This window comes from Scatophagus argus, chromosome 20 (genome assembly GCF_020382885.2).
Source record: "Scatophagus argus isolate fScaArg1 chromosome 20, fScaArg1.pri, whole genome shotgun sequence".
Lineage (NCBI taxonomy): Eukaryota > Metazoa > Chordata > Actinopteri > Scatophagidae > Scatophagus > Scatophagus argus.
The window spans coordinates 6,748,595-6,769,865 of NC_058512.1; the positions used below are offsets into that span (position 1 = coordinate 6,748,595).

Sequence of the window (21,271 nt, forward strand, 5' to 3'; positions counted from 1 at the left end):
CCACAAGTCTCCATGTCAAAGAGACAGACAGCAATAGACTTGAAAGAAGAGTTTGAGCGTGTATTGAAGGACGTGATGTGGGAGGAAATACTTTCCACTGTAAAGGCAGTGATTAGTGAAATGTTGGGAGACACAACCATCTCTGAACCTCCACCTCCATCTCTTCCTCCACCCCGTGGCCTTGCGCCTGGGGGCAACATCCGCCTTCAGCCAATGGAGGTTTCGAGCTCGGGAGGTGGCGTCGTGCCCCTGGGAGAAGCTTCATGCAGGTTTCAGCAGCCTGGTCCATCCATGGCTGCTCCGGGGCCCAGCGTTAGAAAGGCTGTTCCCATCGTGTACCAGGGACCACTGTATGGTCAAAACACCATGCAGACAGGTAACCGGTACAACCAGGACGGTGTTTATAGCCAGGATCAGGTAAGACACAAAGTAAAGGTTAGGGATAGATATCATCAGGTATCACTGATTACTTTTCCATGCTCCTGAAAAGCTTGTGATTATTGCTTTGATGTGCATTATGCTGGTGATACAGTTTCTTCATTTGCACACAAGCAGTTTGGAGAAAATTAGAATAGAAGGAGGGTTAACATCGACTCTGGATGTGTGTCCTTTGTCCTGCAGTTCCAGTTCAAGACTCCAGTAGAATAAATAAGAGTCAAATGAGTAAATCACTAAACATGTACAATAAAACATCAGACTGTAAAGGGGGAATTAGGACACTTTTAACATGAACTTTATGGTCATCAGTGTTTTTGTTCCTTTGTGCTGCAGTGCCTGCGAGTGCAGGTGTGAATGGGCCCTCCACCTTTCAGTCAGGTGTAACTGAACCCTCTAACTCACAGACAGTCCTGGGGCAGCCCCATGAGACTGCCCCAGACCCAGTGGCCGTATTTTAAATGCTGAACTTCTAATTGTCAACGCTAGAGGCGCTGTGTGCACAGAAACTCACACCGGAAGTAGCTCTTGTCTGTTCATTTGTTTTGAACTTTGACCTCAGGTTTGTGCACGCTGGAAATGGAAATTCGGTGAAACAACGTGGATAGCAAAAGTGTAAAGTAAAACTTATTGAACGCAGCGTTGGTAAATCGCGATTGTCCCATGTTTTCTTCCGCCTGGATTTAATTACCTGGAATCCCAAACGCGGCTAAAAGGTAAACTTAGCTAAACATAGCTAACGTTAGGTTGTTTACAAACTGTTAACGTCTCATGATGAAGCTAGTTAACTATAAAGTCACCTGCTTCCAATTTCTGTCACATCGTCGTTTTTATTACATGTGATTTATTTTCGCATACATGTCACCGTTGTCGTAAAAATGCTCTAAAAGCTAACTGTTAGCTAATGTTAGCTGGAGTATTTGAGACGAAAATGAACTGTTCCATTATATCAGCAATTAATCAATCTGTCACCAGAATAGCGGTAGTTAAAAGAACATACTTTTAATTCATGTGATGTGTCAAATGGTAGATTCAAAAGAAATTCTTCAGACTTAGGAGAAGTAATCGGATAATAGTCTTTAATATCAGTGTTGTTCGTTGCTCATCAGTCCTCTACTTACAGATGGGGAAGGCACCGAAGAAGAGGAGCCTTGCTGACAAGGTGTCCAAATCCAAAACCTCTACCGTGATCAAAAACAACCCGTTTGAGGTGAAAATCAACAGGAAGAAATTCGATATCCTGGGGAGAAAAACCAAGCACGACGTAGGGCTGCCTGGTGTGTCTCGATCCAAGGCCATAAATAAGGTATGAAGGTACCGTCAGTCTAAAGGAATCCTTAAACGTTCAGACATCCTTCATCGACACTCCAAACACCATCAGCATGATACTGTGAAAAGGTGCAGTTCACCTCTCAAATATTCATCTTTTAATGGTGTAATTGCTGTTGCTGTAACACAAGTTTATCCAGAATGCCATGGAATCAGCTCACATTGTGAACATGGTTATTGCACTTGACAAAGTTAAGTCAGAGAAGCGTGTTTTTCTTTCAGTGAAAAATTTTGACAATTGAGATATTTTGAGTTAATTTATGTTGCAAATTACTTAAATGCAAAATCCTCATCAACTCAACTACCACTGTTGTAGTCTTTAGTGTAGTTTGGCAAAAAGGGTCATGTGTGAATTAATGTTGTAATTAAATTAATTGAATTAATTTAAACTTAATAAAGCTGCAGCTGCAAATACACATGTAAAATGTCAGTGTGAAACAAACCTCATCAGTATGGCAAAATAAAGAAAATGAAGGCAGATGCTGACTAAATAAGAAAAGATTCTGCCATCTGGTCAAGTGAAAAAAATCAATAAAAGTAACTTCTACTGTAGCACTCTATCTGGCAGCCATGGGTCACAGCTCATTATCCATCTAACACTGTCTGTGCTGCGAAGCCTGTTGCTCGCAGTATCATCGTGGGAGAGGCTGAGAGTTTTGGAAAGATGGAGAGAAACAGGAACAAAACTAAGCTCAAGTTTAAAGTGAGGATAAAAGTAGAATCTGCACACTTTAACCAAACTAAACTCTTTGATTTGCGGCTTTGCTTGTATGTGTACGTGGGAGTTGAGTAAAGCTGCTTAGTAGATCACATTGACTGAACACTGAAGCAGCTTCGACTCAACTCTCTAAAGAATCATGTTTTTGTAGCGTGTTGGAGTTTTGTGTGTGTGTGTGTGGTAGTAGTAAGTGGACAGAAATCATAAGCATTTTTTTTTTAATTTTTGGATCTGTAGAGAAAAGAAACCCTCCTGAAGGAATACAAACAGAAGAACAAGTCTAACAAATTAATTGACAGACGTTTTGGAGAGTATGACACCAAGATGGCACCTGAAGACAAAATCCTACAGAGGTTCGCGATGGAGAGACAGGTGAGTGATGTAATCGTTTCTACCACCCGTAAGGACGCACGGTGAGACAAAGTAGAGTTTCTCCGTTTGGATTGCAAAAGTAAGAACAAATGTCACAATGTATACTCGACTTTCAGTCAAACTTTGCTTCGCGTTTCAGCGTGTCCACGATAAGAAGGATGTGTACAACCTGAATGAGGAGGAGGAGCTGACTCATTATGGCCAGTCGCTGGCTGAGATGGAGAAATTCAATGACACTGTGAATAGTGACGATGAATCAGAAGAGAAAGGCCTTTTGTCAGGTAAAAACATCAAATGAACAGAAGGCTAATCTGACATAAGTTGATGTGGTACCTTACTCTTCTTTGACCTTTGGATGTTCATGAATAATCTTATAAATATTCAGTATCAGCTCTTCTTTCGGGTGTGCTCGTTTACTCCTTAGTTGATAAGTGGTGTTATAGATGACAAAGCTGGTACATAATAGTGATGCTCCTCTTTCCTATGTAGCTGAGCTGACTGCCTCCCACTTTGGAGGAGGGGGCCTCCTCAAAAAGAAAACATCAGGGGATTCGCAGGAGGAAGAAGGAAGTCAGAGGGCCAAGTCCAGACAGGAGCTCATTGAGGAGCTCATCCGGAAGTCCAAGCAGGAGAAGGTGAGCCAATAACCTAACCCTGTTTGTTAATCAGGTTCCACGCAGACCTTTTCACCCTGTGAAACGCTGATAAATGCCAACAAGGGAATTACACTCTCCTCATGTGGAATCATATTTAGTTGTGAAAGCCAAGTCTCTTGATAGCTTGTGTTATTTTTTTAGTGGACAAAACAAGCAAAACCAACAGGTATTGTCTGTGTAGCTTATTGCTCGCTGCCATAAAATCATTGTCCAGCTATTAAATACATGTTTTTACTGTTTCAGGAATCTTTGCTTAAAACATCAGTGTTTAGTTTAAGGAAAAGGTTAAAGGAAATTATTAAGCATTTAAAAAAAAAAAAATGTAATAATATACTAGTGACCCTTTTTTCAGAAAATAATTAAGAACAAAGTACAAAATGTTACCAGCCTTGTGGTCCATGTAATTAACTTCAGATTTTTTTCCTACTTTTTAGCGTGAGCGACAGGTACAGAAAGAGGAGGCACAGGAGCTGACTGAGAAGCTGGATCAAGAGTGGAAGAGCATCCAGGCTCTGATGGTGAAAAAGGCACCCAAAGCTGAAAGTATAGACCAACCAGAGGAGAAGCCCAAGGTAGGATCAAACTGATCAGTCAGCTGCCTTCATTCACGAGTGTCAGGGCCTGATCTTTGCTCTCTGGCTTTACTTCCTCTGTGTGTCTCAGCCGGAAGAGTACGACATGATGGTCAGAGAGCTTGGCTTCGAGATGAAGGCTCAGCCCTCTGAGAAGATGAAAACCCCAGAGGAGCTCGCCCGGGAAGCAAGGGAGAAGCTGCAGAAACTAGAGGTATGTCCACAGTGCGGGGCAGGTGTTGAACCTTTTGTCTCGGTGTCATATACAGTTGTTGTTTTAACGTATTTTAATGCTCTGCGTTTTCTCCAGGCTGACCGTCTGAGGAGGATGATGGGTGAAGAAGTTGGGGACACTGTGCAGAGTCAGAATCACATGTCTGCTGATGACCTCAATGATGGCTTCATCCTGGATAAGGAAGACAAGAAGACTCTGGCTTATGAGGTAAGAGAGAGGAGCTGGTTTATTTCTGGAACGTTTTTTACTTTTTTTTTATTGGTTTATATGTTAATACAGAATGTGTTTAATTCACATTTCTTCTGTATTCCCAGGATGGAAAATGGAACATTGGAGAAGAGTCTGAGGATGAAAATGGGGACGAAGAAGAAGAAGGAGAGGAGGAGGAGGAGGGGGAGGAGGAGGATGAGGAGGATGAAGAGGAGGAAGAAGAGGACGAAGAGGAGCCGGAGGGCAGTAGTGAAGAAGAGGATGGTCACTCAGACCTGGAGTCCGAGCAGGAAAGCGAGGATGAGGAGAGAAAACAGGAGGATGAAGAGACTAGCACCAAGCAGAAGAAGATTCTGAGCAAAGAGGAGCTGAAAGCTCAGCAGGAGGCAGCTAAAGCAGAACTTCCATACACATTTAACGGTAACAGAAACAGATGAACAAAACTAAACTCAGCACCCGTGTTGTTTAAATCTGATTCTAATGAGACCCTGACTTTAAAAAGGCAAATCTTTTAACTTTTAATTTGTTGTTTCTGTTTTCCTCGCTGCCGTAGCTCCAGAGAGCTACAGCGACCTGAAAGATTTACTCTGTGGCCACACCCCGGACAACCAGCGCCTCATCATGGCCAGGACTCAGAAGTGCAACCATCCTAGTTTGGCTGTAGGCAATAAGCTCAAACTGCAGGTACAATATGGAGTTTTATTACTTAGTACTTCTGTCCCTGTAGGCGCTTTTAGGTTTGTGCTCAGTGCTGTTTGAACTTACAGTGCTATCCCTGTTTGTCTCAGAAACTGTTTGGCTTTCTGTTGGAGTACATTGGAGAATTGGCCACCTGGAGTCCACCTGAACTCACCACCATAGATAAGCTCATACCGTTAGTTCAAAAAATGTTTTTCTGCCTCAAAGTTACCTACTGATTCAAATATTTAACCCTCAAAACTAAGCATTTTGGTTCATCCCTGCTCTTGTTTTTCTTTTGTCTCACTGTAGAGAGTTGTATGCCCTGTGCCAGTTGTTTCCAGAAACAGCCTGTACAGGTATGCAGAGCATCCTCAGAGACGCTGCACACAGCATGGAGGAGGTGCTTGAGGTCAAAGGGCACGCTGCTTTCCCAACACTAGACATGGTATGGATTATTTGTTGTGACATAAGCATGTTGAATGTTCACCAGGGTGGGTAGAGATTTTAGAGTGTCGGCTCACAGCCTTGTACCCATTCTAGTCTTAAAATCTCATGTCGTCTTGGTGCTGACATAGCTATAGATGTACTGTAACTATAAGTATAGATGATGTTGTATTTACATGTTCTCTACACATACTGATTTCTCTGATTGATGTTCGATTGTCGTGTATTTTTAGGAGAATAAGCACTGTAACTAAAGGTACAGATACAGCTGACCTGCTAAATGGTCTTGGGGAACGGGGTTCGAATATGGGTACAACCAGTTTTTCTTGAATTTCCCTCGGGATCAATAAAGTATCTATCTATCTAGATAAACAGCATAAAAGCCATTTTGGGAGCAAAGGAGTTATGAACCCAGTGGAAAACATGCCCTTGCTCTTACTATCAAATAAGTATATTTGTGTTCTTGTGTTTCAAGCTTATCTACCTGAAGGTGACGGCTCTGCTGTTTCCAACTTCCGACTTCAGACATCCTGTTACCACTCCAGCACTGCTTTACATCAGCCAGGCTCTCACCAAGGTACACACAGTTTTTATTGTGTCTATTGTCTGTGTTGTTGGAGCTCTTTTTGTACTGTCCTCACTCTTTCCTGCCTCTGTATTATCATCATCATCATCATCTCTAAATCTGTTTTGAATCCGGCACTTTGATACCTCAAAGTCACCAGAAGAATCGGTGTTTGGTTTTCATCTCTAATGCTATTAATATGCCTGTGGGTGGGTTTTTTTTTGTCCATGATTTGTGCATCCTTAGTGTCCGGTGAGATCATTAAAGGACTTGACGTCAGGACTAGTGCTGTGCTGTCTGGCAGTGGAGTACGTCTCTTTTTCAAAGCGCTTCGTTCCTGAGCTTGTCAACTTCCTGGCTGGAACTTTACATCTGGCCGTGCAGGACAAGACCTCTCTAGGTGTGTGCTCGCTTGTGTTTCACAACACCACTCACTTGTAAGATGAAACCGAGCGGATAAACTTTGACTTTGACGTGTTGCAGGTTACGCTGTGGTGCCGCCGTTTAGACCGTCAGGGAAGTGCAGTGATCTGCTGGTGCTGTCAGACTCTGAGTCCTGCAAGAGCTGGAGCAAGAAAAGCCTCCCATTGTCTGCCACCCAACACCTGGATCTCAAAAACGACCTTGAGAGTGATCACCATAGGTAGGAACAGAGTGGGCTGTACATCTGGAGGCAAAGCACATGGTCAAACTGCTAAACCACACACTCATTTGTCTCTGTTTCAATCAGTTCACAAAATATTTTACCATTTTCTGTCACAACATGGAAAAAAACGCCGTTGATAGTAACCTAAGAAGAAAAAATTGGTTATGTGGTTCCAAATGTAGCTATTTTTATTAAGTAGACAGACAACATTGCATTCAGTAGTTTTGCAGGGACAGATATGATTCATCCTGAGAAGAATACAGGTCTGTTAACAGCGGCAGAATCTGCCATTAACAGCAATGTGTCTGTCGACTTTCATTCTCCATCCCACACATAACCTCCTTGAGTCTGTGCACCTTTAATCTTTGGCCTAGTTAACAGCTTGAGTTATGTAACATGGTGCTAATGAGTGTTTTAGTCATTAAGGCTAAACATGTCCTTTCTTTCTGCATCGGATTACAGGCATTTACGCCTTGAAGGATGCTTTTTTTTTTCTCATGTCGGTCAAATATGGAAGGAAATGGTTAGCTTAGCTCAGTGTTGCTGAAAACGGGGAAACGGCTTGTCTGAGTCTGTGAAACAAGCCTCTCAGGAGCACTCACTTTTTTTTTTATCCATGCAACATTAAAAACCAAGAAATTGCTTCACAATTTCCTACAGGAAATGTTGTACGAAGGAGAAAAACATGTCAGCTTCAGTTGAACTTTGAAACACGTTTGTGTACAGAATGAGGGGTGCAATTTTTGCCCTCCAACTCTTCTATTGGAGTAATTTTAGAACGAGAAGTCTTCACAGCCTGTGAGGATAGGAGGAACAATTATAGGGAATTATTAAGTCCTTCATTGTAACACGGGCATGCGAGAAATCTTTTAAGCAAGGCTTGAAAAAATGTGAACCAATCCAGACATGTCGGAGAGATTTTGATAACAAGAGCATTTCTATAACTCTGTAACTACTTACTGGTCCTTGTTTATTTGTTTCACATTCCCAAATGTTTTCAAAATTGAAGCCAAAACCCTTCACAGGTTTCCCGTATTGTGTGTGTTTTCCTGTATATTCAGCTGATGCCCAGAGACGTGGCATTTGGAAACAACAAGATCTCACAATACCTTAATTGGCTACTCAGGAACTGAGTCTGTAACAATGCCATTTAATAACGGCAGTGAAAACTTGCCTCGTGACAGTTATAGGCCCAGTAGGACGAGGGAGGGAGGGAGGGAGGAGATAAAGTGTGAGAAATCCTTTTGTCTTCACACGGCTTCTCGTATTCAGTTTGGACCAGAATAAAGCCACCAAAAAATGAAACTGCAAGACAGGAAAAGATAAACTGAGACTGATTATGTCACATTTTGTACAAGCGAAGACAAGCCTATTTGTTCTTAGGCATAAAAAGGAAAAAAAAAATAAAGATAAAATGAAAGCAAACATGCACTCGGAGATCTCTTCTCTTAACTAGTTTTAAAATACTTAAAAAGATGTCCTGCATTCCTGATGATGTGTGATGAGTTTCTGCATTACTGACCAGCACTGTACAGATTCAAAAACCTAAGATAAGCTATTAAAGTGTGTTTACCTGTACAGACTGTATGGCTCAGAGCTGATGCATCCACTCGTGTGATTCTGATGAGTCGCCAGCGTGCTTTCACACAGCAGCTGGTGTGTGGGCACACAGCAAAGCTTGCAAACAGGCTTCGAGGGACCATGATTGTGCACAGTTTGGGAGAATATACATTTTTTTTTTATTTGTGCTCAACTAAAAATGAATACTCACACAAGACTCTGACTCAAGCTCAAACTGGTTTATGTTAGAAATTAATTTAATTTAATGTCTGTATTTGTAAAAGAAAAACATGTAAACCTTATGAGTCACAAGAATGAAAATCAAAATTTTTAAGCATGTTTTTTTTTTTCCCCTCTTTAATCACTAACCAAAAGCATACACTCACTTAAGCAGTTTTTTAATTCGTAATGACTCAGAGTGAGACTTACTGTAACCCTCAATACTTGTCTTTAAATTACCTTCCCTGGAGGTCTGGTTCAGTCCAGTCTGCTCCACCGTAATGAACAGCAGCACTGCACCTGACTCCTGCTCCTCACACCTGGGTGCCCAGCCGTCTTCTAATTTCTGCACTCCTTCAGGCCTCACACTGACACGTGGACACCAGCAGCTGTGTGTGAAGTGAGTGTGGTCGCTGTGGTAATTACTGTCAGGGTGCTGCAGCCTGTTTGTGGGGAAGGAGGACAGAGTGAGTGTACACTGAACATGTGTGAATGAATTCATGTATTTGTGACCTGATGGAGTAATAGTGAAGAACAGTAGATTTTGTCATGGTTTCCACAGCAAAACGACCACGTTGTCCGATTGACTGGACAGTTGCACGGTCTTGCTGTGCAGACTACTCAAGCAAGACTCATTAATCAGAGCTTGTCATCTGGTTGTTGTCAGCTATGCTAGCATCATGGCTGCGGAGATGGCAACGTTGGCCTTTTGCTCCGTCAGTTGGTCCTTGGTAATTTGCCGGGTGTTGCATGTGTGTTCAACTAAGGATGGGTCAAATGCAGAAGACAAATTCAGTGTGTATATGTAAAAATATATATGCTGCCAATAAAGTGATTCCTCTTCTTCTTCATTGTACATCTTTGATGGTCCTCTGATTTGGACCTCATCAGAACTCAAAATTCTTCAATATGTTGGTTTAGCATGTGGCTCAAAGTGTTGCTCGAGCTAAATGCAGTGCAGGTAGACTAATCACCATGAGACAATGACCAAACTATAAAGTTCATCTATTTTTATGTGTGCAGGTTGATGTGCCTGTCCACTTGCCTGGACCTGGTGAAGCGGTGCTGCCTGCTCTACAAAGACCTTCTGTCTTTCACATGCATCTTCCAGCCAATCAGAACATTGCTTTCCAAATATCTTTCAGCCCAAACGTTACCAGATGTTTTACAGGTTGGTACCAAAGAGGGTTTCATACAGTGGTGTGTGTGTCTCTTTCTCAGTTTTTGATGTTCTTTTCTCAGAGTACCTGGTTTTTAGTGTGTCCTATGTTTGTTGTTTTGTTGCAGGAGCTAAACCGTGAGATCCTGGAGACCATCAGCAGTGCTCCTGTGACTCACTGCCGACTGGTGTTAGAAAAGAAGAAGCCAATTCCTCTGAAGCTCCTCACACCCAAAATTGTTGAAGTGTAAGAAAAAGTGTTTTTAACAAAATTAATGGCATCACCCAGAATCTGAGATAAAGAATTGACATGTGTTGGTATCTGCTTTTAAATACCTCATTTGCTTCTTTAATGTTTGTCAGGTTGGACTATGGAAAGAAGCGTGGCAGCACCAGAGAAGAGAAAGAGAAGGAGCGTTTGAAGCACAAGTACAAGAAGGAGTTCAAGGGTGCCCTGAGGGAGATCAGGAAGGACTCGCGCTTCCTGGCCAGAGAGAAGCTCAGTGAGGTCATGAACAGGTGGGGATAACATACGAGGTGTCAAAGCCAAAATGTTTCTGTGAAATGCCTCTGTTGGTAAAAGCCTCTAACATTTCTTTTGTTTTATTCGCTCAGAGATGCAGAGAGAAAGAGGAAAGTGAAGGAACTCATGGGCAGTTTGGCCACTCAGGAGGGAGAGTGGAAGGCCCTCAAGAAGAGGAAGAGGAAGTGAACTACAGAATCTCGGTCTCCCATCGATTCTGTCCGTTAGCTGTTCCCTGTCAAAGGGACATCTCGCATCCAGCTGTGGACCACAACCTGTACGAGACTGAAATCTGTGGAACTGCAAACTCTCTGCGTCTTTTTTCTTTTTTTAATCCTGAGGATAAATTCCATGTTGCATATTTTATACTGTTTGAGAAATGGCTTTCAGAAATGCATGCCGAGTTGTCAGATATTCTGAAGTAGGCGTTTTGATGTGAGGACTGGATACTGTTGTTCAAAGTGTCAGTCAAAACAGTGAATATTTGGTTCACATTCTGACTGTTTGCCGCCACAATCCATCACAATAGAAAAAAAAAATAAAATATAATTCTGTTCTTTTATTTTTCTTCATCAATTGCATATGTTTCCAGTCAAGCTCCATAACTAATTTACATAAATTGCTAAGATGGGTAATGCTGACTTGTGTACAGGATGAGCAAACACAGTCTGTGCTCATTCGTGAAGCTTCAACTTTCAGTTATTTCACGTGTGTTTATGACAGAGAGTCACAGAAAACATCAAGGTAGTTCTCGGGTAGTTTTGTCATTTTATTTTTATATTCATATTATTTTTTTAAATGAGAATGAAGCCACAGCCGTACAGGATTGTAACAGTAATGATGATGATGTGTTTGAATGCCTGCATGAAATCAGGAGAAGAGATAAAGCAGACAGTGAGAATTGTAGAGTCACTTATTTTTCAGTAAATCCTGCAGAGTGGGTGTACAGTCGTCAGGCAGGCATCTTTGAGTTGACACAAGGTTTTAGTGGTGGAGGGATGTAGTGTGTTGTGATAACAGTGATAGAGATGGATTTTTTTTTCTTAATATTTACTTTTGGAGCATAAGTCTGGCATTCTGTATTTTTCTTGTCAACGAATGTGAAGACCACATCCAACAGTCTCCCTAATCCTAACCTTAACAATAGTTTTGTGACAGTCAGACATTCAGATGTTGTATTTTGGGGAAATGGAGTTACGGTGTTGCTGTTGCTACAAAGAGCTGATTAACGCTGGGTTGGTTGGGTCTAACAGATCTGTGGTTCCCTGTGGCTGCTTTGTACACCGACTTAAGCAGTTTTCTTTTAAACCATCTCACCCGTTTCAGCCTTTTAGGATGATTCCATGCGTCTTCTCCTCCCCCTCCAACAGTTTCCTGTAGGTGGCAATCTCTGCTGCATCCAGCTTCAGCTTGATGTGCAACAGGTTCTGCCGTCCCTGCATGTGTTCAATTTGTCCATGAGGGTCTTTTTCGTGTCCTGTTGCTGCGCTGGAGGATCTCTGACATCAGACTGATTGTGCAGGTTTGTCACATGGTCTTAATGCTCAACACGAGTTTCCTGTTTCAGCTCACTGCAGTGTGTGTGTGTGTGTGTGTGTGTGTCAGCATGAGGGATTGGTCGGTGCACTGGTTTACCTTCACAATGGGCACAGTCTTTGATCACAATCACTCAAATTCAGTTGAGTACTGAATTCAGTTCAAGATTTTATTGTTCAGGCATGTTATTTGCCAGTTTAACATGTTTTATCACTGGATAGTTGCATGACACTAAAGCTGTGGTTCATCTGGGACTTTTCACAGAGTTGAAAATGATCAGTCAGGAAATAAGCAATAAAAACCACAAAACTTTAACATGGTGTTGTTGTCATAGTGCCCGCCTCTGCACCGAGCTGTGATGAACAGCAACACCAAGGAGTCTTTGGCCTCTTGGAGTCAGCAGTGTGGTTCCAGGAAACCGGAATTGACAGGTAAATGGACAGTAACGAGAGGAAGGCCAAGGCCTCTCTGCAGGATTCGTTAGAAAGGAATGGAGGTGAAAAATGAAATGACTCATTCTGTTTTCTTAGGACTGCTGAGCTTCGTCAAGGCCAATCCGTTAGAAATGTGGCTTTAAAAACACGATTTTGGGGGGAGGGGATTTTTGTGTGCGTGTACACAGATTTGTCAAAAAAAAAAAAAGCCGCTCTTGAGCAGCGTAGCGCAGAGTAAAAGAAGATGTAGCACAGCTGTAGATTGGTGCATAGTGAGCCACAGACAAACTGCTGATGCCTTCACTGAGCTTTATGTTAATGAAGCAGAACTTGTCTCTCAGAGGGGAGATGCTGCAGGAGTTGGTTGCAAGGACAGACCTTTTGTAAGTACACATCCGTCTCCTCTTTCTTTCTTATTACACACAAACCTGGATACAGCACACAGTGAAGGTCAACATGCTTTATTGTTACAACACACAGGTTTTACAGGCAGGTTTGTTACTCCCTTTAAACCAAATTTTTTCAGCAAATTGTTTGTGGTGATAAACCGAAGTCTTTCTGATCTCTTTGTGTGTGTGTTTTTCCTTTTCCATGTATTTCTTGGTTTTTTTCAGATCTGCAGTTCTTTCTTTAATATTTATCCTTATGCTTCTGAATGTGTTTTGTCCTCACGGTGACTTATTTCCATACAGACTCTAAAAACACTACTGACCCCATATGTTACGATACAGAAAAATGAACAAAACATCAGCAACAACACACTTTTCGCGTATTTTATTCAACACTTAACTCCAAATAAATTCATATCACAGCCGTAAAGCTGAGTAGTTTTACATGCTCTTGGTTTTCAAGTCTATTCAATATGAGATATATTCGTTATAGCAGAGATAACATAAAAAATACAATATGAATGCACAAATAGCTCAGCAGCACCGCAAGAAACAGTGACAGGTTACAGACAAAAATAGAGAATATCATTATGCTTCCATTTCCAACATATCACTGTAAATTCTTCATTTATATAGAGACACTTAGGTGCTTGAAGTGGTAAATTGTGTTATATTTCTGTGTTTGAGTTGTTGATGGAGCCACATGGAAAACACACACGTATACAGTGACCGGGTGGCATTCGCAGTGTTAGGGAATTACTGCAAATGACAGCTGGTCACAGATGACACACACCTGAGGACGTTTTCAGGACTGACACACACTACATACACTCACACAAACAACATCTCTCTTTCTGTACGGCATTTGCACATATGCCTCTGTACAGACATTACAACACAAACGTAAACACGCACACACACACAGACGCTGGGCACAGACTCGGTGAAAGGACCAAAAACGAGGCACAAGGGGACTTGGCAGAGCGACATGGAATGTTTTTCTGTCGTTGATCTTTGATTGTGGAGCCCTCGGGCGGTTTAGTCATCGGTGTCGTCCTGCGAGAGAAGAGGGATGAGAGGTGGGCGGTGAGTTTACTGCCCTGTATGTAAATGACCTGCTGTGATGCGGCCATTTTAACCTTCAGAGTAACACTAACGTACAGCGCGATGATGTTACATGTCAGGAGCTGTTTAAACTAGTTGAGGTGACGTTACAACACACATTAAGGTGGTTCAGTCATCGCTCGGGGCTGCTGTCAGCTTGCAATCAAAGTCAGTTTTCACCTCCAAAATGTTGAGTTCTATGTCATCTTGGGAAGATTAACAGCTCTGGGAGCCAGTCCAAAAGTCTGCACTGAAAATAAAAGCCTCAACCAAATGCAATATAATATATTTCTATGTTCCAGCTGATTTAGTTAAATGGTTTGGTTTTCATGAGAGATGTGATGTGTTCAATCCCCTCACTGAGGTTTTGAATTTAAGGGTCTTCAGTCAGTCCACCTCTGGCTAGAACTGCTTCTCTGTCCGTCAGCTGTTCATTCTTTAACACTGAAATGCGGCTTCATGTCATGTTGTCAGTGGAGTCTCACCTCTGTAGCGTCGGCAGGGTCAGTATCAACCGGTGACTCTGCCATGTTTTGTACCGCTGAGGCATCGTCGCCCTGGAAGAAAGACATGAAAGGAGAACTTTCAGCTTCGATCCAGCTTGATAAATGCATAATCTTATGGAAGTTACTGTACACGTACAGTGAAAGAATTTAACCTGTGTGTAAACGGGATGGAGAACACATAAAGGCATGGACTGGCAGCTTTTTTTGTGTTAATACTGGCCTGTTAGGGAAGCCACAATGATGAGCTAATTAAGTTTGTTTGTCTAAGCAACACTGGCCATTTGCTATAAATGGTACATACAAGTACACAGACTGTACATCTTTGTAGTCCACAAAGGCCTTGGGACTACAGCCTTTGCGTGAAATCAAAGTACAAGCCTGTGAGCATGTGAATGCAGTTAAATAGACTTTAGAGTGCAGAAAGTTATCTGCAGCAGTGATTTGTAACAGCTGTAAAGTCCTCCTGTGTCATTCTCAAAGCCTTTTTACAAACGATGCGTTTTGTCTTTTAAACAATGAGGGATGAAGCGCTAATGAAGGGTGGAGGGATGGAGGGGAGAGATGTTCCTCCTGTCTCGCTGAATGAGTGCCTTGATTACACTGTGCCATTGAGCTGACCTTCTTAAACGGGGAGCGGTCACAGTGCGCTGAGGTGTGTGTGTGTGTGTGTGATGTCCTCATCTGTGGCTGACATAACCTTAAACTAGTTATTGCACCTTTTCCACCTGCTGTTGCATTTAACACCACCCATCAAGCCTCCATCTGTTCACACAGTAGAGCCAGACAGACGTGAGCTGATGTAAACACACACACACACTGAGTGGTGCTACCTTGTCCTTTTATTGTGGTTCGATTAAACTTTGGGCAAAAGTTAAAGGTTTGTTCACTTTTTTAGGACAAATCAAACCCGAGTCATCTGTGTAAACCATAATCTTCCAAAACCAAATCAAAGCAATACCTCAACTACAGTCTCTGAATTGTTTCAAAGCAATTTCCAAGCAGAAATGGCTCCCTAGGGACGTGAAATACAGCAACCAAAATGATCTGCGCAATAATACAGGTGTTTGTTGAGGCCATTTTCTATTTCCTGTCATGTATCCTGCTCAGCTCCCCACCACTCTTTCTACCCCTTCGCCTGCTCTTCTCTCTCATTGTCATTTTCCTCTCCTTCTACCTTCCTACCTTTTGTGTGTCTCCTGATATGAGTCACCAGCAGCTGATGAATTGGTGAAACAACAAGATGAGGAGATTAATCAGCTTCCCACCATCCTCTGTTTGCTTGTGTGTGTGTGTGTGTGCGTGCGCGCCAGACACAGGAGACAATCTTTGATGGGCTTTCTCAACCTGGCATCAATTTTTAAACGAAATCAATATTAATGACGTTTAATGGCTGTGCCGCCTGGGAATGATGGTTAAATGAGGACAATCTGCTGCTGTCTGCATGTCAATGTCTCGCTGGGAATACCAGGATTCCCCCCCCCCTTTTTTTTTGTTGTTATCTGTGTTTATTCCTCTGTCAGTCAGTCCACCATCTCCCCATCAGTCACTTCCACTCTGCGTCTGTTTGTCCATCTGTTTGTCTGTTCTGCCTGCCAGTTTGGCTTGTCTGGGTTCCTCATAATGAGACTGATCACATTCCAGGTGGAGCTCCATCAGTGTTTTATCCCATCAGGGTGAACACTGCGATTAGCTATCTCGCTGCCTTAATAACACAGCTGCTGATGAAGGTGAAAGATTTCAATTGGATGTTTGTGGGAAGTGTGTTTTGATAGTGAAATTAAATGTTTTGAAAAATATTTAGTATTTAGTTTTTTGCCAATGGAAGGAAAATAACTTGATAATTTCTTTGCTATTTAATCTTTTTACAGGGTATTTTTCACTAATCACAGCCAGGTAAGTGAAGCTGAATGTGTGTGTGTGAGTGTGAGTGTGCGCTCTTATCTCTTGGTGTCAGAATTGTTGTTATTGATTCCCTTGTGTTTCATCGCTAATTAAAGGGACGGGAGATCACAGCAAACAATCAACAAAGTGTTTTGCGTTGCCCAGGGAAATATTTGATTGGCTTATCATATCCTGCTAGTCACAGTAATATTATGAGAAAGGAGGGTAATTACAGGCAAATGTGCTCCTCCCTTCAGAATTCTGTCCAATTTTAGCACAACTTTAAGCACAGAACAGTAATGGCTTTGTTTTTTAGTGTAACACTGCAGAGCGTGAACTGGAGGACCATCTCTTTGTATTGAAAAGTTTGTCTCATTTGAAAAGTTTTTGTGCTGATAGGAGCTGATGTGCAGTAAAAGTGAAAACTATTATTATTACTACTACAAAAGTGAAATTTATTGATCAGTGCACTAACATGAAAACATCCAGTGGAGTGTGGATCCTGTTTGTTAAAAACATTACTCAGTAGTCCCGCTCGTGGTCAGCAGCTCCTCAGGGCGCCTTTAACGTACACGATTTTTGTTTTATCAGATCACACTGGAATTTCATTACAAACAGTCAAATAGAAAGAAGTTTCAGAGGCTTAATTATATTTTGTGCAGGTGAATAATTTCTTGTGGAGACATACTGAATCCGTTAAACCTTTAAAAATGTTTAAAGTATGTCCTTGCTATAGAGAAGGAGAACATAAACTAGAGAGACACAGACGGCCAAAAATGTATTTTAAAAAAAGGGGAAAGGATCATCATTCTTCATATCTGACATGTGTAGCAGCAGTGCATTGTTTGCTACGGTAAACTTCCTCCTCTTTCTCCTCCTCCTCCTCCTCCTCCTCCTCCTCTGCCTTGGCGCAAACGATGGCCAGACTGACTGATGAACAATGTGGGAAAGCTAACAATATATATAACGACTTTCATTTCAGGGGAGAAAGACGCACAGCAGACATGAGAAGTGATGACAAATGACTCAAGGTCAGGAGGCCATTTTGACACAGTGAAGAGTTATAGCTGGCAGCCGGTCATGAAATGGAGGGACGCGCTGTGATGCAAACTACCGTCTCCACAGGTGGGTTTGACAGTGTACGAGTCTACGTCGTGTACAGAAACACAAGCTGTCATGATGTTCCAGATCTTGTGCATATTTTTGAAGTTTTCTAAAAAGGGTGAAAGCATTTATTTCTTATAAACCATCTAAGCTTGCCGCCTGTGGGCGTATGTTTTCGATGGCAGCTGACATTTGAGGACCATCGTTGCTCGGATGTCAGTATAACATGCGTTGCTGCTGACCAGCGATGTCATAGTTTGGATACAAGATGTTCACAAGCCCTTATACCCTAAGCAATTTAAGACGTCTGTCCATTTACAACATCCAGCATTGAGGAGGACCCATTGTCCGGTTAAATTTGTATTCCATTTAGAAAGAATCACAAGTCAGAGTAATTTATGGAGCCATTAGGACAATGCTAAGCAATGGCTAATAACTTCAGCCCACCAGGTGGTTAGCTGCCAGCTCGGCTGTTGCAGCTGAAGTGATATTATAAACTATTTTTAATGCCTGCCCACAAAGATACTGTACAAATCAAATTAGTAGATCAACATCCTCAGTCAGACCCAAAAATTCACACCCACTGGAGAACACTGTGGGGATGGTGCTAAAAAACCACTTAAAAAAAATACTTACAATACATTTTAATTTCAGTTCAGGTTTACACAAAAGGTATCTTACTTGCTTGGCTGGTTCCTTTTTGACCAATCCGGTGGCAGCGACAATATTGCCTGCACCCTCCACAGTTTTCTGGGCCACAGCGGTGACTCCGGTAACCACAGCTCCACCCACTTGAGACACTCCAGACACGGTTTTGCCTGCAACTGTAGGTCACAAAAGAAGAAGAGAAGTGGACAGTATTTGAGGAGGGTGTATATCCTCTAAAGAGCCTCAATACCTGTGAGGTACAGCATGTAGAAAAATACAGGAAGATGACACAGATCTCACAGTAGGAAACGTAACTTGAACGGTGCTGGTTTTTAGTGACTCGTCCCCATTTGTCAGTGATAGGTGTTGACAGGAAATAGAAATCACTATTAGATTACTACTCCCTGTTGTGTAAAGAATTTTACTGTTACTCTGAACATGTGGTGGTTTCAGCCAGTCAGTTAAGTAAACAGATGAAGCTGAGGACGGTAACACTTTAAGACTATCCCTGCATGTACTGAACTGAACAGGAATACATTTTAGTTCATTAAAAGTAAAAGAAAGTGATGTTTTTTTCTTACAGCAATACTTTCATTAAGTCTCATTTTATTAACAGCTTTCTTGCTTTAGGAGTTCGTAGCACCGAGACAAATCTGGGTAGAAAATAAAACCGAACTGAACGAGATCATGATGTTATTTTGCCTGTTGTTGCAATAGTGGTTTCAAATATTTTGGAAGCTGTTGCCTGTATTACTGGGCCTGAAATCTGTTGGGTAAATGAAAGATATTAAATACTCTACTGCCGGGAGCGCCCTGCAGAATGATTCGAAACAGGATCGCCACCTGCATTGTTATTTGGTTTTACTGACAAACCTGAGGAAGAGCCTGGAGGCGTTTTCCTTTCAGAACTCATCTGTAGCCCTCACAGAGTTTCACCCCACCTTCCACTGTCTGAACGATGCATTGTTGTGTAATTTGTGATTTTGCATATGAGTGCATCTGATTTCAGAGGCATTTCTTTTCTCACTGTTTTAGAGAGGTGTGTTGGAAATAAGCGAGTCCTGCTTGTTAGATTAAGACTGAACGTGTCGACCAACAGGCTCACAAATGCATCTGCATATGGAGGGTCACTCAGTGCTGTTGAATTGTGGTGTTCAACAAGTGGAATTTGAGATTATTAGCAGGATATGAGAGCAGGGTTAAAAAAACAACAACATAATTTTCATTTTTATCTGTCTGTGATCGAGCTGCTCACTGCTGGCACATGTAGAACGAGTGACGTGGGGTTTTAAGGGGCACCAAGCCACAAACAATGAGAATCCGCGACGCTTTGCACCGTGTGGTGATGGATTTTGAGAGCGTTTCACATGATAATTAATCAAAACTAAGCCACAGTTTTGCTATAGGGGATCGTATGTGGACCCTCCTGAGAGCAGATGATCAGATCATGGGTCCAGTGAAGGTGCTTGGCCCCACTGAGAGGAAAAAAAAAAAGATAGTGGCTTTAATAATACACTCTGCTATCTTATATTTGTGTTCTATCCAGCCAAGTCCCTGGATGCCTACAGAAGGCAGCGTCCCTTCTCCGCTTGTTATGTATGAAAAATAGCAAGGCCGGTTCCATGGGGAGTTAGGCAGGTTGTGTTGAGTGGTGAAACCTGACACTTACTCACCTGCAGAGGTACAGAGCAGGTCTCTCACCCGAGGATCCAGTGACCCCCCCCCTCCTTCTATTGCTTTTATTTCACAGATCTTTTAGTTTTAACACTTTGCTGTGATGTTATCAAGAAGAGCTCTGAATTCATTCACGTGTTATTCATGCTTGTCAAACTAAAAAGAGGACTGGAAGCTGAATTAATATGTGCTGTTACCTGTTGTGACGCCGTCCTTCGTTTTGGTACCTGAAAAGGAAATGCAGGTGAAGCTCAGTTAGTCTCTGACTTGTGTGAAATAACAGTAATACGAAATCAAAACGTTTTAAAGCTTTCTGTCGAGCAACATTCTCATCAGTTAATTCAATTTCCCAGTACCCACCGACAAATATAACCCCATCTTTCGTCATCTCAGCCGCTCCAGTCACTCCCTGCTTGGTTTTCTCCGCCGCTGCCACGACCCCATCCTTGGCTTTGGAGAAACCCTTTATTAACGTGTCCATGGCTGCTTGATTGGCTCCCAAATTATACGCACCCGCAGCTATGAGGATGTCAAAACAGGCGCAATGAACAGGAGCTCCGGGATTATTAGAACACACACACACACACACACACACACAAAACGATGCCACCGCCCTACTTTTCCTCCCTGACGGGTTTGTCAAGCCAGCATGATCGTGTGAAACAGCCTGTGTGTGCAGCTGAAAATCCCACCTGTAGGAATTGGTTTCTGCCCAACTAAGAAAATCATGAATGGATTTACTATAAATTAGATTTTTTTATTTTTAAAAGGGGAAACGGATCCGCGATCTTGCAATGTGATGAGGAAATGAAATAATGAAGGAGATGATAATAAATACTATACATGTTCAGAAGAAAGAGAAAAAGAAATAAAGGAGACACGCACCTGTTCGCTTCAACTTCCTCCGAGATGACAATGTGATGAGTCTTCCGGGATGACCGCGGAGATTCCCCAAAGAGCAGCAAGACCGGTTTGGCTTTTTTCTTTTTGTTCCCAAACTACAACTACTCTGAAGACGATGTGTGTGATGTCTTCCACACAGACAGACGGACACAGACAAAGAGAAGGACGGACGGACGGACGGACGCTCCACAGGTTTGACAGACGCCTCCTACGCCGCCGTGATGGAGAAGAAGAAGAAGAAGAAGAAGAAGAGCAGCGATTGAACCCTGTGATGCTGATGCGAGAGAGGAGATGCTCCGCTGTCTGTCTGTCTGTAACACACACACACACACACACACACACACACACACACACACACACACACACAGGGATTACGTAGCTCTTTCTGTACGTGGGCTGCCCACAGCGTGTAGGTGCAGCAGGCTCTTTAAAACTGAATGCATCTGCGGACGAACTACCAATTAGTGACAGTATAATTATGCAAGACAACACTGCTGGGCTGTTCAGTGCTCCCACATGTGAGTAAGATGTTAACCAAAGCTGCCATGAGGAGTTTCTTCTTCTTCTTCTTCTTCTTCTTTTTGAATTGCCAAGTTGGCTTGCAATATATCAGAAAGTGCAACCATCCAGTGTCACTTGATAGGAAGGATTTTATAAAGGGGTTATGAGTTGTAGTTAATAACTTTATTAAAGGCACATTATCAGGTTTTAGGTTGCCATGTTGTGAAAAGTCCCTTTGAGTAGAAGAGGGCTGCACGCAGATCAGGA

At 42.3% G+C, this 21,271-nt stretch overlaps 2 protein-coding genes across 2 annotated transcripts; one reads left to right on the forward strand and one right to left on the reverse strand.

The window, feature by feature from the left end:
- The first annotated feature begins 951 nt into the window (after positions 1-951).
- nop14 (NOP14 nucleolar protein homolog (yeast)) lies at positions 952-10,886 on the forward strand. Its single transcript, XM_046374233.1, has 19 exons — positions 952-1,151; positions 1,559-1,741; positions 2,720-2,854; positions 2,994-3,135; positions 3,344-3,489; positions 3,945-4,082; positions 4,174-4,296; positions 4,393-4,524; positions 4,632-4,947; positions 5,081-5,211; positions 5,316-5,401; positions 5,518-5,653; positions 6,128-6,229; positions 6,464-6,617; positions 6,701-6,860; positions 9,666-9,813; positions 9,930-10,048; positions 10,165-10,320; positions 10,417-10,886. Exons 2-19 carry the CDS (start codon positions 1,559-1,561, stop codon positions 10,511-10,513), a joined length of 2,604 nt encoding a protein of 867 aa, XP_046230189.1. The 5' UTR covers positions 952-1,151; the 3' UTR covers positions 10,514-10,886.
- A 2,167-nt stretch (positions 10,887-13,053) lies between these two features.
- On the reverse strand, positions 13,054-20,730 carry LOC124051181 (alpha-synuclein-like). The gene is made up of 6 exons (XM_046374234.1): positions 20,486-20,730; positions 19,961-20,119; positions 19,798-19,827; positions 17,960-18,102; positions 14,273-14,344; positions 13,054-13,739 (listed from the first exon to the last, which is right to left on the reverse strand). Exons 2-6 carry the CDS (start codon positions 20,079-20,081, stop codon positions 13,722-13,724), a joined length of 384 nt encoding a protein of 127 aa, XP_046230190.1. The 5' UTR covers positions 20,082-20,119; positions 20,486-20,730; the 3' UTR covers positions 13,054-13,721.
- Between the last annotated feature and the right edge of the window lie 541 nt (positions 20,731-21,271).

Bases quoted from the DNA above. Each gene is read 5' to 3' on its own strand.
- nop14 (XM_046374233.1), top strand. From the start codon at position 1,559: ATGGGGAAGGCACCGAAGAAGAGGAGCCTTGCTGACAAGGTGTCCAAA. The intron at 5,212-5,315 runs GTACAATATGGA...TGTTTGTCTCAG, and splicing joins GCAATAAGCTCAAACTGCAG to AAACTGTTTGGCTTTCTGTT. The intron at 10,049-10,164 runs GTAAGAAAAAGT...AATGTTTGTCAG, and splicing joins ACACCCAAAATTGTTGAAGT to GTTGGACTATGGAAAGAAGC.
- LOC124051181 (XM_046374234.1), bottom strand. From the start codon at position 20,081: ATGGACACGTTAATAAAGGGTTTCTCCAAAGCCAAGGATGGGGTCGTG. The intron at 18,103-19,797 runs GTAACAGCACAT...TGTGACCTACAG, and splicing joins GAAGGACGGCGTCACAACAG to TTGCAGGCAAAACCGTGTCT. The intron at 14,345-17,959 runs GTAAGATACCTT...TCTTTCTTCCAG, and splicing joins AAAAGGAACCAGCCAAGCAA to GGCGACGATGCCTCAGCGGT.